Source organism: Rhinichthys klamathensis, unplaced genomic scaffold (assembly GCF_029890125.1).
Source record: "Rhinichthys klamathensis goyatoka isolate OS25496 unplaced genomic scaffold, OSU_Roscu_1.1 h1tg000174l_1, whole genome shotgun sequence".
In the NCBI taxonomy this organism is placed as follows: domain Eukaryota; kingdom Metazoa; phylum Chordata; class Actinopteri; order Cypriniformes; family Leuciscidae; genus Rhinichthys; species Rhinichthys klamathensis.
Window position 1 is genome coordinate 937,654 of NW_026606704.1, and position 16,028 is coordinate 953,681.

A 16,028-nucleotide genomic window follows, 5' to 3' on the forward strand; every position below is an offset into this window, starting at 1 on the left:
CATTAGTTTGGCTGTAATGCTCAGTCACTTGCAAAATAGTAAAACCAACATGAAAAAGAATCGTGATAAAATCGTTAATCGTGATTTTCCTGAAAAAAATCGTGATATGATATTTTTGCCATATCGCCCACCCCTAAACGCATGCGATTCATTTTTTCAATTTGACGTGTTATACCCTTTGGCAAGCGTTACATTATACTGTATGATCACACTCTTATTCATGCAATTCACGCGCGATAAGACATAAAAGAGAACGCAGTGCGCGTCTGTGGATCTCCTGTCTGTGACACACACAGCTTAAGACAGCGCTTAAACGGACAAAAACACACACAATTATGCCAAAATGCCTGTTTTGGCGAGAATCCTCGCAAGCACAGTTAAATGAAGATGCCATTAAACAAATATTTAAAATATAGGCTACTGTCTTTATGTGGTTTCTACATGAATTTGGAGATTAAATGCGAAATTATATTAAAAACTTTTAATTAATCGCAACTAACATTACAGAAAAATACCACAAAAAAAATGTATCAATTGACAGCACTAATTAAAACAAAGTTGCCATTTAGTCATTATTAATTGCACATGCCACGAATTCATCTGGACATTTAAGTAAAAATTTGGAACTTTATGTTCTTTGTAATTTAGTTTGTTCGACATTCAGGCGTTCACACATTAAAGCAAACTCTTTGAGCGAGAGCATGTGGACATCGAACTCTTTACTGCTTCTCGTTCACATTCTTTAAGATTAAGAGAGGACATTTTTGGCCTCATGTTGAGAACATCATCAATCATATCTCCATTTTAGGAAGCGCTGTGCCTGTGAGATTGCAGAGGGTTTCCAGGCCTCCGTCTGGCTGGTATTCTCTCCTGACCTGCAGTAAAGCACTGTCCAGAAGCTGCCATCTCTGCTCAGTCTTCTCCAGGACAGTCTTCCAGCGCTGGTTGAGGTTCTCCAGCTTGATCTGAAGACCACTGGCCTCCTCTCCAGCGCTGGAGTCCACGAGCTCCCGGCCCGCCTTATTCACAGCCTCCACCGTGGTCTTATGGGCCAGCACATCGTTCTGCAACACCTAGAGAACGCAAACACACGACAAATCGTGAGATCCACAATGCTTGTGGACATCTGACCGCATTATACAATTCACATTTATTTGTATAGCGCTTTTCACAATGCACATCGTTTCAGAAGATGCATGAGTCCACGTTAGAATTAACAGTGATCTGTTATCAGAGATTAGTTATGTATTTCAGAATTCATTTAAACAATGTGATAATTGAATGCAGAAACATCGAGCTCATTTAACTAGTTTGTTAACAAATGATTATGACATTTGGAAAGTGTGGCATCGGTGCGCTGTTTTGGCCGGGACGTACGTGGTGCTTTGCGAGCTCGATCTCGATGGCTTTGGGGTCGCCACAGCTCTTCTTCTGTTCACTGAGCAGCTCTTCAGTATGAGTGAGCCAAGCCAGAAGTTCATCCAGAGCGTGCTGGAACTGCCCGAGAGCCAACAGCGCTCCCTCCAGCTTGTGCTACGAGAGATCAGGACACACAACATCATGAATGTGTAGTGAAACAGAGTATTGACATGACAGCGTCGGCACAACCAGTCAGTGGCGTGAATTTGGGGCTGAAAAGTCAACATTTGAACATGTGCAACATTACAGAAAATGTGTTTCAATGTTGCTTTGCAATGTCTTTAATATTGCAAGAAAACATGCAACCAGATATTCAAAAATACTAGTTTTAAGTCGACATGAACAGGCCTGCCGCCATGAATCTTGTGCTGACTGTTAATTGTCATACAAACAAAATTGTGATTAATGATTCTGTTCTGTTCGTGTCACTTACAGCGCGAGATTAATACTAAAATGTTAAATTTCGATCAAATTATTTTTGTTTTACTTGGAATCCTATAAAATACAATAATAAAAAATATTATAAATAATCCCATATGATTCACTTCAATGCTGTACAAATTGATGTTTATATAATATAATAATATCATTCATATAAAGACCCTTTGACCTTAGATCTTTGTGTACTTTATAACCGTGTTTTTTTTATTCTTTATTCTTTTCTACTCATGCATTTGATGACTTTTCTTTAAAAGCTTAAATGTATTTTATGTGAAAGGGAGAATGTGATTGATTAAAACGTCACAATTATTGCAGTTATCTCAAATAATTGCGATTCGATTAAACAACCATGATCAGACGATTAATCAATAAATGATTTGCTTTCATAATTACAATCCAATCAATTCCCAACGGATAAAATCTGTTCCTTTTTGTCTATCCTGCTGTGCGCTGAGATGCATCACATTAACAGACACAACATGGGTTGCGAACAGCACGTCGCACTGACTGAAGTGTAGACCCGTCCCAGTGTCTGACCTGTCTGTTGATGATCTTCTTATCCAGGTTTTCCCAGAGCATTTTCAGCTCGTTCATCGGCTCCAGGATAGAAGTTCGGTCGGCTTCCTCACACACCTTCTTTAGCAGGAGCCCGGCCTGATGGTTCAGTCTCTCCATCTCGATCTGAAGCTGGTATGCGTCGCCTTTGAACTCCTTCACACACACAATACATGATGAGATCACTGTCACACTGTGCCGTGTTTCTGATTTTTGTCCTGCAATCTACAATAACACACTACTGTGAACCGTCTAGTGAATTCTTAGGAACTGCATACAAATGAAATCTTGGACTAAAAGCATGTTGGTTCACCTGTAAACATTAATGGTTAAACATTTTCAATTGTTTAGGCTTAAACCCACAGTTTAAGAAGCAGCGGATGAATGTCTCCGTGTAAACACAGCTGCTGTGTGTGGTCTGTCAGCTCTATTATATCCCAAATGAAAGGGACTGGAGATAAATAGCTGTAAACTTTGATCTGGATGCACTATGACTAACATAAAGCAACGTGTCATGGGTCTGAGAAAATCTCCCACACACGAACAATACATCGATACCTTCAGCTCCTCGATCTGCTGTTTCACAGTCTCCAGGTCTGTGCCCACGGGCGACATCGAATCCAGTTTGCTTTCCATAATATCCACCGAGTCGAACATGTTCTGCAGAGAAGGGCAAACTATTGTCACAACATCCGAGCTTTACATCGAGTCGAGTTTCACTCATAGCCCCAATACAAATGTGGCTCAGATGACAGAGAATATGAACAAAAGTCACACCTAAACCAACAGTTTTGGGAAAACAAGTACCACTGGTTGATATTCACTTTGATTCCTTTATAAGAGATAAAACATCAATTAATCAGCACTTGAACTAATCATTCGCTTAAAGGGCTATATGTATATAACTGTCATGTTTTAATCACTTCTTGTGTTGCCACTGTGTGAACAGCTTGTAACAGAACTTCACCGACTTTATAAGTTATCTATGAAAGCCTCAAGACTGATTTTTATATGAAGGACTCGGGTCGGTTTCACTGGGAAAATTCAGAGATGTTCACGAGCTCTTCCGTTCAATGACACACGATATGAATGCTTATACAATGTTCAGGATAATACAGAGAGAACTATTCTGTACTGTAATATCAAAGTGTCATGCAAAGAAAAGGGTTTAATTCAAACTATAGTCTCACATAGGCAGATCAATATAGTCTAAAGTCTCAAATATACTTTATATTCAAGTGCCGGAAGGGATCTCTCTGAAAAATATATATTGTCTGTTGAAATATCGAAATCGTCTTCCATTGCGATTTCCTGTATATCTAAATATGTTTAGATCTTCACAGTGAAAGGTAACACTTCCGAAATCTGTGTAAACAATGAGTAACGTACACACGCGAGAGAGAGATCACTTCCGGCGCTTGCGCAGACCGAAGCGCCGGCGCCCTCAGATCACTTGGACGTGGCTGTGGTTACAAGAGGTAAAAACGATATAAATACTGTTCGTTTTCTCACACGAACCGCTCGTTTCGTGTCTTAGGCCATCAATGTGTACTTACATTTACGAGTCATTAAATCATGTTTAATTTGGACTTCTCTGTGCATGCTCTTTGAGGTGGTGACCATAGACCTGCATTATATGACTGACAGACAAGAACGGTTTGACCTAAAAATATCAAAATTGAAACTACTGCGGAAACAAAGACACCTACATCTTGGATGCCCTTGAGGTAAGCTAAAACATACCAAAAATTAATTTCAAAGTGAACTATCCCTTTAACATGATTAATGTAGGGCATGTTCTTGATCTGGATACAACATGCCAGTGACAAAAAAGCAAAAAAAAAAAAAAAAAGTCATCATGGTTATGAGAAAGTCATTTTTTGCATTCTTAATTTCCCATGACAATTAAGTATATTTCCTTTTCAAATTCCCATTAGTTTCACTTTTAATGCTGATGAAAAAATAAATAAAAGAGCATTCAATTTGAGATAATGAGTTGACGGCTTATATTATAAATATAAACATATTTTTCCCTTTCAAATTGTCCATGTACCCTCTTGGCACTCGCCAGGGCTAAACCACATCACATGATTAATTCATGCGTTACACTTTATTTTAAGGTGTCATTGTTACAGTGTAATTATATATTTAAGTACTGTGTAATATTATCTAACAACATGTACTTACTATAGGGTTAGGTTGAGGGTTAGTTGCATGTAATTATGCATAATTTACTGTTATTACTATAGTAACATATGTAAGAAGGACACTGTAAAATAAAGTGTTACCCTTTATTTTAAGGCGACGTAGTTACATGTGGTCACTATAGTAATAACAGTTAATTATGCATAATTATAAGCAATTAACTCCAAACTAAACTCTAACGCTATAGTAAGTACATGTTGTTAATTACACTGTAATAAAGTGTGACCATTCATGTAACATTTGATTTTCCTTTAGGAACATATTCAGCATGACAGGCGATCAGACAGTGCTGACTCGAGAAGTTTCCGACAGATGTGTGGTGAGAGTCGTGTGTGTGTGTGTGTGTGTGTGATATTAACCTGGAGGCTGTCCTGGAACTGAACCGCAGCCTGCATGGCTTCTTCTAGAGTCTCGACTCTCTCCTTCCATGTCTTATTCAGGGTTTCCCAGGCCGAGTTCACCTGTGGGCCGAACGAGATGTGGTCAGACAGTGTGACGCCAGCTCTGACTCGTCCAGCTCTCCAGTAACAGCAAAAATTAACCATCCTTATTATGATGTTATCTATTCATTGATAAACTCCATGGAAAAATCCACCAAAACAAAAGTAAAGAACATTTCTTACGTTTTGTGTGAGTGGAGTGTCACAGAGAGACTAATGTTTGTTCACTCTTTATTATGTTTATAATAATATAATATAAATATAATATAAACATAATTAGGGTTAACCCTGCTTACACATTTGATGCTGGATAGACTTGCTAATTTTTAAACGAATTAAAAAACATGGTAACACTTTACAATAAGGTTCATTAGTTAACATTAATGTATTAACTAACAATGATCAATACATTTGTTACTATATTAGTTAATCTTTGTTTATGTTAGTTAATATAAATGCTGTTCATTGTTTGTTCATGTTAGTTCGTAGTGCATTAACTAATGCTAACAAATACAACCTTTGATTTTAATAATGTATTAGTAAATGTTGAAATTAACATTAACTAAGATTAATAAATGCTGTAGAAGTGCAGTTCATTATGTTCATGTTAACTAATGTAGTTAACTAATGAAACATTTTTGTAAAGTGTTACCAAAAACACTTTTAAAACATGTAAAATGAAAGCTTACAAATATTTACCATGGTAACCATAATTTAAAAACCATAGTTACTACAGTTTTTACTATAATAAACTCTTGATAACTTATTTTTAGCTAATATAAATAAATAAAGATTCTGAGAGCGTAGATAAATACATTATGATTTTACAATAGTAACAATTAACCATGGTGTTTTGGCAGAAACTATGAATACTTTGGTAAAGACGTCTGCAATCCCGCAGGACAGCTTGTGATTTGCTGAGCGCGGATCCTGGAGGGAAGACACTGAAAGCGGGAGAAAGAAATGACTCGTGTCCTCCCGCAAAATATAATTATCTAATAATAACAGCACGCAGAAGTCTGTAACTGGAGATCTGAAGCATCGCGTGCGCGCGTGTGTGTGTGTGTGTGTGTGTGTGTGTGTGTGTGTGTGTGTGTGTGTGTGTGTGTGGAAAAATTGAGAAAATAGCCTATAGACGCCCATAACGAGACAGAATCTAACCGGACCGGGACTGAAACATCAGTGTAAAATACACTCAAGTATAGAGTATATCTTAGAGATTGAGATTGGGGGAAACAGATTATATTCTCTATCTTGGTAATATACCAGATTCAGTTAAAAATTGGAATACATATTTACTGAGGATACTACTAGCAGCAGCTGATTACTTGGCGTTAAAGGCATCAACATCTTTTCCCAACCAGAACTCAGGGAACAAATGTCACAGAAACGTAAAAAATGGGAAGACTGACATTCAAGTTAAGACTACAAGACTTTTGAAAAACACTGGGGGAATGGACAACAACACATATATCAAAACAGAGAGAAGACAGAAAAATGTATGCATATTCATATTTCTATCACACATGTAACCACCATGAGAGAATATTACTTCAAGCTGCATGAAAGTATGGCTATGGACATGAGAATATTTGTTTGTATGTATGTGTTTCTATAAGTGCATATATGTATTTATGTTTACATGATAACCTCATGACTTTTTTTTTTACTCAAGGATCTCTTGTACTAGGTGAGTATGGAAAAAGTTTTTTTTTTTCTTTTTTTTTTCATGTTACATTTTGAAATAATTTCCATGTAAATACCCATGAAGCTAAGTTGACTGTTTGTTACCGTTTGTCTCTGTTCTGAAAAGTTACATAAAAATTAAGTGTAAAAAAATCAGCATAGACCCCTTCCTATAAGCTTTTGCGGGCAGGAATGGGAAAAAAAGGGACTTTCACAAGATCTCTCAATCCCGCACAGACACAGGCGTAACCATCGGTAAGCAGGGTACGCGGTTGCTTACGGGCCCGGACCAATCAGGGGCCCGCGTGACTGGAAGATATTGATTGACAGCCGGGGCCCCCTATCGCATTTTACTACTTTTAGTCTGATCCCATTTTACTTTATCGCGAATTTATTTTGAATAAATAATGACAACAACATATTTTACTGGTCATTGAATACATGTGGGAAACAAACAATGATGTATTTTGGTGTAATTTGTTTCGAATTGGGACTGGGGAATCCTCGGGTCGATAAGTGAACATGCATATTCTCACAGAGGAAAGCCCGAAAAATGCAGCTATAATGTAAGTGAGCATCTTTTTTATGTATTTGGACCTAGGCCTATGTGTGTGTAGTCATAGCAGTGAGTAACAATGTGTTATGGTGCGCCGTCACCAGTGTTTTTTTTTTTTGGTGCGCGTAGGCTACTCCTGATTTTGTCAGCCATTTTATCTCTTATATGCTGTGTCTCTATGATCAAATCCTGATCCTATTATTCACGTTAGCCGTCTCGTGGACATTGCGTCATCACCTGCTGTAGTAGGGGCCCCGCCTTGATAATCCTGCATAAGGGCCCGGTGTTGGCTCGTTACACCACTGCGCACAGACCTCTACTTTCGTACGCTATTGTTCTCCAGAGCATCATTACCTCATCTATACTTTTCTTGATCACTGGTTTATCAGGTTCTCCACACGCCGTCATGAGCTCGGCCCCCAGATTCTGGACCACGTTCAGTTCCTCCTGCAGCCCGTCAATCTCTTCCCTGAAGCTCTGTGGAGCAAAACATGAGTGTGAAGATGTTGAATGACTACCAGCCTCTATAATATGAGCTCTGTCGTGAGTCCTCCAGACCTCCACAGACTCCTGCTGCTGCTTGACCACTGACGGGTCCACTCCAGGCTCCTCCAGCTCTCTCAGAAGATCATGCGAGTCCTTGATGGTGACGATGAGCGCGCAGTGATCACACCAGAACTTCTCCGCTAAGTCCATGACATCCAGGAGCTTGGCCTCTCTCTCCTCCAGAAGAGCTTGGATGTCATTCCACAGAAACACCATCTGGTCCAGCTTATCTTGAACGGCTTCAGATGAAACAACAGAAGAGAGGCATCAGCATGTAAAAAAATAAATAAAAGCATTTTAATTCAGTTTAACTTGATGTGCTAAAATTAGTGAAGCACCGAAAAGAAAATTCTGGGCTGAAAAAAAAAAAAATCGAAAACTAGTTTTTTGTATAATTTTACTAATATTACACATTTTATTTAATTTCATACATTTTTGTGATGCACCGAAATAATTTTTTATTGCCATTTTCTGTTAATATAAACATTTAAACGATGGCTGGTATAATGTCATAAAAAAACTGTTTAATTTCAAAAGTAACAACGCTTACAGGATGGCAGTCGCGCTACAAATGTTTAGTAAAGATTTGTTTACGCATCAACAGAAATTAGTATCGACTAAAAGACAGATCTTGAGATTTAAGAGTCCATTTCAGTGTCAAATAAAAACAAGGAAACGATTGTGTCAACCCAGCCCTAGAACAGTCACAAATGGGCTGCACGATTTGGGGAAAATGTCATAATATTGCGATTATTGAGGTCAATATTGCGATATGCGATTGCGATATAATAAACAAATGGTTTCATGAGTCAACTTGCTTGGTTCTAAAGCAAAATGCACACACAGATTAGTGATAATTCTGAAATGTGTATTTCTCAACTCAAACTAGCAACAACAACTAAATGATTGATAACACCTATAATGATCAATAAGCCATTGATATCTGGATAAAAAATAATTTAATTTTAATTTAAGTGAACTTCAAACAATCCTCACATAAACCCATAATAAATGTCATATTTACCTGTGCTCTTCCTGTCTACAGGTAGGACATATACAGAAATGGAATAAAGTTATCAAACAGTCTGTGCTGCATAAATTATATGGACTAAAATCCTATTTAAAGCTACACAAGTTCTTTGGTCAAGAGCAGTGAGTGTTTTTCTCTGTTCCCTTTGTTCTTTGATTAACTTTACTGACAGAAAGCATTATTGGATGCTGGCCCTTTAAGAGTTGCTGACAGAGACGCGGATCTCACACGCGCCTTATTCTCTCACAACTCTTTACGACCATCAAAAGACTGCTCTTATGTTATGAAGACACTCGACAAATGATATCTTGGCATAATTGTGTGTGTTATTGTTCGTTCACTTCAAGCGAAAAGAGATCTGTATTCTGGCGCGCGGTCTGTGCACGCGCATGATACTGGCGCGCGTCTTTCAGTCAGGACACACACAGGCAGCGCGCTCTTTTGACGTGTCTCGCTGAATGGTTTAAAGCATTCACATGAATAAGAGCGGCATCATGTAACACTAGCCAAAGGATGACAAAAAATAACAGATGCTGCGTTAACAGCCCTAATTTGTTTATTTCATATAAAATCGCAGTATTTTGCGTAATATAATCGCATAGGCTTGACATCGCGATTGGATTACGATTGCGATACACCATTGGAAAAGCACTACTTAAATATCACTATTTTGGTCAAGGATCCGGTGCATCAGTAACTAAAATAACTAAAACTGAAATAAAAATTACTAAAACTTTATCTAAATTTTAAATGAAACCATGGGCGTAGATTACGCGGGGGACGGGGGGGACGTGTCCCCCCCACTTTTTATAAAATGTAAATTCGTCCCCCGCACTTTTTCATAGGGCAAATGTGTCTATGACAAGGTGAGGTTTTCGCAGGTGTGTATAGCCTGCCCTACATCGAGATTTAAAATCCAAAGAGTCAAGGATAGTCTATCTGTGACTTTCACGCTTCCATGGTAATCAGTCACTCGTGCATTAGCTTACGACACGCCCATGCTCGCACCCGCGCCGAATCCATCAGTTTCATAGAGTTCAAAACGGCAAAAAAAACTCTTCACTCCTTTTTCACGAAAAAGTCAAGCACTGTAAGTCAGTTGTCATGTGGTATCCGAATTGGGTTGCACAATGATGAATAACTCTGCCTATTTCTCATGTTGAATAATTAACAAGTTTTGTTGTAAATTGAAAATATTCACTATACCCGCACAAACGTGCACTATTTTCAATTTTTTTTATTCGTAATGTCTTTTATTTTCACAGATATGTTATCAAAGCCCTTCAAATTAGAATAAACATGGTGATTGTTAATGCTGAATTTGTATGTTCATGCATTAACAGCCACGATCTGCTTGAATCAGGCAGTAACATGTGTAGACTATGATATTTACCATAATTCGATAACACTTTACAATTAGATAAAAAAAAGTTTGTAGACAAACTTTAAGTTCTCTTGAAAAAGCCTAACTAGAAAGTTTGAAGTATTTTTAAAAGCTTGACGTTTGAAGGTTTTCAATTGGAAAGTTTTAGTTTAGTAAGACAGACTTTAGGCTATTAAGGAAATGTTATTTTGCCAAAAGAAGAACTTTTATTTTAAGTAAATGTTATTTCTAAATCAGCCTACTTTAGTGTGATATTTAACCATATTATCATGCTTAACAGTAACACTGATAATTTGAATAATTGTAATGCGATGATCAGATATCTAAATCAGAGAATATCATATGTTTGGGCGGTTGACGGGTGGATTATTTATTTTTAACAGTGGATTCGGGGGACTCAAAGTGCACCAGATTGATGAATTTATCTTTAAAATGTACAAAATTTTCCTCCGGGGGGGCATGCCTCCGGACCCCCCTAGAAGTACAGAGATCCACCTACAAAAATACTGTGGGAAACACAGTAGGCTATATGATGGTCTACGAAAAATAAAAATGTTATAATCTAATTCAAATACATGATCAAGATTATACCACCTCCACCTCGTTTTAAGCCAGGAAAAACCCTGCATGTGCAATATAAAGTACTGAACATCTGCATTTCTTTCTTTCTGTTTTATTGTTTTTAAAATAAATAGCATATTAAGCCAATTAACCTGTCAACAAAAGTCTGAAAAAAATGGTATTACACTTGACATTCTGTCCCCCTCACTTTTGAAATGATGGCTACGCCCCTGAATGAAACGTATAAAAAATAAATGAAGCTACCGCACATAGTTACCTTTGGCGGAGAGGTCCTTGTCTGCTCCTTCTGAGCGCGCGATCATCTCCTCTCCGCGCTCTCGGAGCGTCTCATACGAGGGCTGGAGCTTCTCCAGGTCTACAGTCACCGCTCGGTTCTCGGAGATCTGCTCTCGGATCTTCTCCACCTCCACGGAGATGGACGGAGGCTGGCGCAGGCGTTCAGAGATGCGCTCCAGAGACTCCAGCATCGGCTCGATCTTATCGTGGAACTGTGGAGAGCGTTCATTACACACTTACACTGCCGCTCAGAAGCTTGGAATAATCAGGCTTTTTTATGTTTTTGAAGGACGCCTCTTTATGCTGCTCACTAAGGCAGTATTTATCAATCATTTCTGTTTATATTATATTTGTATTATATTCATTTAAAATGACTGTTTTGTATGTGATTATATAGTAAAGTGCAGTGGCGTCATGCCCATTCAAAGTGAGGGGGCACGTGCCCCCTCAGATTTTTCCTCCCTGCTAATTTTTTATTTCTTCAGTCTTGTTATAATCAGATTCAGCGCAGAGCGCACGTCAGAAACAGAGGACAGGGTGCGTGCGTGCGTGCGTGTTCATCTGAGCCTCATTGGTCTGTCACTGCTCGTCAATGTCAGAATATTTGAGATGACCAATCAAATCAAAGTAGGCGGGCTTTATGTTCACAGAAGCTGAGCGCGAATTTTAGCAGTGAGACTCGACGCTTCAGTGTACAGTCAAGTGCGAGATGTAAGTAGCTAAACTAAACATTTCATATTTGACAGTTTTTTTAGTTCATAAATGTTAAACGAATGACAAAAATAATCAGGCACACGAATATACTTTTGTCTAATTTCGCCATTTTGAGCTGAAAATAGGCCTATGTAACATGACTGGTTGTAGGCTAATAATTAGTTTACTGTCATTGTGAGGGGAAAAGACGTTTTCATTGTTAGGCACAAGATTAATAATGAATGTGTACATATTGAGAATTAATATAGTACAATTTGTAGCCTTAAGTAAATTAAAAAAGCTCAGCTTTAGGAGGGGAAGGCAAGATCAGGAGACTGAGAGAAAAAGAAAGAGTGATGGATAAGAAGTGAGAGCAGGTATTGACAAATAATCTGCCCACTGACATGGTTTTAAAGCTATTTCTTATCCTTTTTTTGGCCTTCAAACGTCTTGAAATGCACATATCAGAGAAATAAAAAATTTGAACCCCCGACCCACCTCAAATTTAGGACCTCTGTGATTATAAAGCCCTGTCTACGGCCCTGTATTAGGCATAAGATCAATAATGAATGTGTACTGTGAATGAATTTAATAAACTTAGTTAGGCTACCTAGCTTTCCTAGTAGCTTTCAGTAAATAAATTCGTCTGAGAAAATGATTCATAAATCAACCTATCAGTTGACCCTATGTTTACTTTCTTCACTGACAGACAAAAATGAAAAGCCTATCAGTCAAAGCTCAACTTTAGGAGTTTTTTTGGCCTTCAAAACATCTTATAATGCACATATAAGATACACATATACTTTAACTTAGTCGTCAGATAGAGGAGGGTTGCTGCTAGCTCCGTTAAGGTATTTCTGTCCCTCCCAAACTGCATTGAAATAGTATGTTTCGCAGCCAGAATTAAAAAAATTTCAGGGGGAGAAACCCCCTGACCCCTCCTAACATGATCCATATCACCCGTCAGAAAACAATTGCAACGTCTCAGATTGTGCCCCCCCAGAATTTTGGCTTGCATGACGCCCCTGGTAAAGTGTAATTTAATCCTGTGATTAAAGCTGAATTTCCTTCAGAAAACATTCTAATATGATGATTTGCTACTCAAGAAACATTTTTGCTACTTAATATTTTTTTGTGGAAACCATGATGCACTACTATTCAAAAGTTGGGGACAGTACAGTTTAAGCAAGTATGCATTAAATTGATCAAAAGTGAAAGATATTCATAATATTACAAAAGATTTATGGTTAAAGGGATACTTCAGGATTTAGCATTAAGCTTTGTATTAGTAGGAACCTGTAGTATTATACCGTGCTTTCCACCCTCATATCCCCCTGAGACGAGAGATTTATGTATTTTTTGTCTGGAAAAAATCCTCCGATGACGCAAAAATCGTCATTTTGCGTCATCGGAGGATTTTTGGGCCAGAGGCTAAAGACTACAGTCAGTAGTAGGGGCTGTCCCGCATGTCCTCAACCCGCCCATAGAGGCTGGGATCTCACTCACAGAATGTACACATAGTGTCAGCCATCTTTGTTTGGAAGCTAAGCTAGCAGGCTCTTGTTCTGTGGAGAAAGCTGAGTAGTAGGGGTTACCATCCTCTTTTTCCTGGACATGTCCGGCCATCGGTGTCCGGGATTCAGCTTTTGCTTTCTGCAGTCGCCATTCATTGTTTACATGCACACCTTTTGTTTCAGTCTAACTGAATTAATTCCGATTGGTGAATCTGAATGTAGTGTTTACATGAACGCTAAACAAGTGATCGGTTGATGTGCGTTAAGAAAATTCCCGCTCCTCCGTGAGAGATACGAGACCGGTGCGTCTCACAGGTGTTGGCCGCTCATCGGTAATCACGCCACCGGCCTCGCGCCGTCCTCCCGTGGCCCTCACTCGTCCTGCTCGCCACAGTTAACATGATGAATGACGACTGTAGAACGCAAAAGCCGAATCCCGGACATTTTGGCAAATGAGGGAGCAAATTCAAAAATAATTTCACATTTCTTCTACATAAATGACCCATTTTAAATACACATTCATCTTTCCAGAGGTGAAGTATCCCTTTAACACAAAATGCTGTTCATTTACTAAAAAAAATGAGTATGCTTCAAAAGGACAGAATGAAGTGAAGCCGTACCTGAGTGGATTTGGAGATGGCCTCGTCCAGGACAGCGGCTCTGACCTTCACGTCCACTTTGAGCTGGCCGTACAGGCTGTCGGTGGTCTGGTACTTCTCTCTGATGGCCGTGGCTTCTGTGGGACTCAACTCCACCAGCTGAGGTCCAGTTTTATTCATCTTGTCAATGTGTGGCTTGTGCTCTGCTATCAGCTCCCTCATTTGCTGAAGGTGGAACGTTGAATATCATCAGAATAAAATGCAGTGGGTTGTTTATAACATTATCATCAAAAAACTAGAGATGCACCGATTGATCGGCTGGTGACCGGAATTGGCCGATTTTCACGTGACCAGCCGGTCAGTCTGACATATGCCGATTTTATGCCGGTCAAATGCACTCGGGCGGCGCATGATTAACATCGTGCAACATCAGCATCGCACGTGCACACGGAACGCACATGTAGGAAACCTCGTGAATTACAGCCGTTTCACACCGCAAGCGTGAGCAGGAGCCGCGCGCAAGTCTATTTCTGCTGAGCTGCTCACGCTCAATTAAAGTGAAAGCACACTTTTGATGGACAAAATAAATATGATTTCACACAAAAGTGCCCAAAATGCACAGAATTTGCATGTCTGGTGTGTTTTAACAAGAACTGGAGTATATGTCAAAAAAGAAAATGAATTTTCTTTTTGAAATGAACACATTTTTTTAGTTGGATATTGGATGTGAAAAGAAGGAAATGGTTCTTCCATAACACTGCACTTTAGATGTGTGTGAATTTCCCACACCAGGAGTAATTTATATAGTCCTGTTTTATAGCGATTACTGTTCAAAAATGTTCTATGCAAAATGTTCTACTAAAGAAAAGAGAGAAAATAAATATTTGTGTGTGCTGTAAAGTGGTTAGAAAAAAATGAAATCTGAATCGGCTAAAATCGGTATCGGCAGGTCAAACTCTGAAAAATCGAAAATCGGAATCCGCCAAGAAAATTGTAATCGGTGCATCTCTACAAAAAACTGTTAAAGATCAAACACAATTAGACAACATTTCACACAGATCTCATTTAGCAGCTGTCAGGACACTAATGTACATAATACTTTATCCTCTTATCCATTCTAATAAAGCACTAAGCCCTCCAAGGCGCTGCATTACAGTGATTTTGTGACAGTTAAGCACAAGGCGAAACAGTAAACCATGGTAAATCAGTCTCGAATTGCATATTGCTTTGATCAAATGCCAGCGACTGCACAGTATGACATTTTTTCATCATCTCTACACTGGAAGAATGACCTCATCACCACACATTAGGTATGTTTACATGCACTCATTTCTTATTCCAACGTCTGAAAGCTCTGTTTAAATGAAGGTTGCAATCTGATTAATATATATTTATATATATGCATTACATGTATTCTGAACCAAAATCCAGTCGACACGTTCAGAACCGGAGAAAGCCACTGCAATAACGCCAACAGAGCTACTGTGAGTATAATTGTCATTATCTAAAAAGAAAGCTAACATTTATGTCAGAAGAGCACTGTCTCTGTTGTGTCCTATGACCAGTTCATAAGACATGAGACATTAATAAACGTATGCAGGTTCATATGATATGTAATCATACGCATTACAGCACTGCACATCTGGGCAAGCTATGGTATTTTTGCATTTAATTAAGAAAATAGTCGTATTCAATTGTTGCTTGCTTGATTTTTTACCGTCGATCACAAATCCATTAGGATAGATTGAGGTATTTACATGAAGGCTTTTTTTAATCATATATCTGATTATATTGGGAATAATATTTGGGTGCATGTAAACGTAGATAATGTTATTTAACACAAACCAATCAGCTGTAAGCGCAATGCTAAACTTCAGCAGCAGTACAATTGATAGTTATTAGTTCACACACATATATATATATATATATATATATATATTAGTGCTGTCAAACGATTAAGATATTGAATCGCGATTAATCGCATTAATGTCATAGTTAACTCGCAATTAATCGCACATTTTTATCTATTCTAAATCTACTCTTGATTTCTTTTTGTCCCATTATTTTTTCTCATTTTAATGCTCTTATCAACATGGAAAAGG

The 16,028-nt window shown here is 38.4% G+C and overlaps 1 protein-coding gene across 5 annotated transcripts in view; it reads right to left on the minus strand.

Annotated features, from left to right (window-relative positions):
• The window catches only part of dst (dystonin), a 243,432-nt gene that overhangs the window by 42,626 nt on the left and 184,778 nt on the right, over window positions 1-16,028 (minus strand). For all 5 annotated transcript variants that reach the window (XM_056260168.1, XM_056260164.1, XM_056260166.1 and 2 more), the window contains 9 exons: window positions 13,948-14,151; window positions 11,101-11,332; window positions 7,861-8,087; window positions 7,657-7,779; window positions 4,980-5,081; window positions 2,974-3,075; window positions 2,398-2,571; window positions 1,378-1,533; window positions 876-1,073 (listed from right to left, as the gene is read on the minus strand). In XM_056260168.1, coding sequence (XP_056116143.1) covers window positions 876-1,073; window positions 1,378-1,533; window positions 2,398-2,571; window positions 2,974-3,075; window positions 4,980-5,081; window positions 7,657-7,779; window positions 7,861-8,087; window positions 11,101-11,332; window positions 13,948-14,151 — 1,518 coding nt within the window. The remainder of the gene's footprint in view (window positions 1-875; window positions 1,074-1,377; window positions 1,534-2,397; window positions 2,572-2,973; window positions 3,076-4,979; window positions 5,082-7,656; window positions 7,780-7,860; window positions 8,088-11,100; window positions 11,333-13,947; window positions 14,152-16,028) is intronic.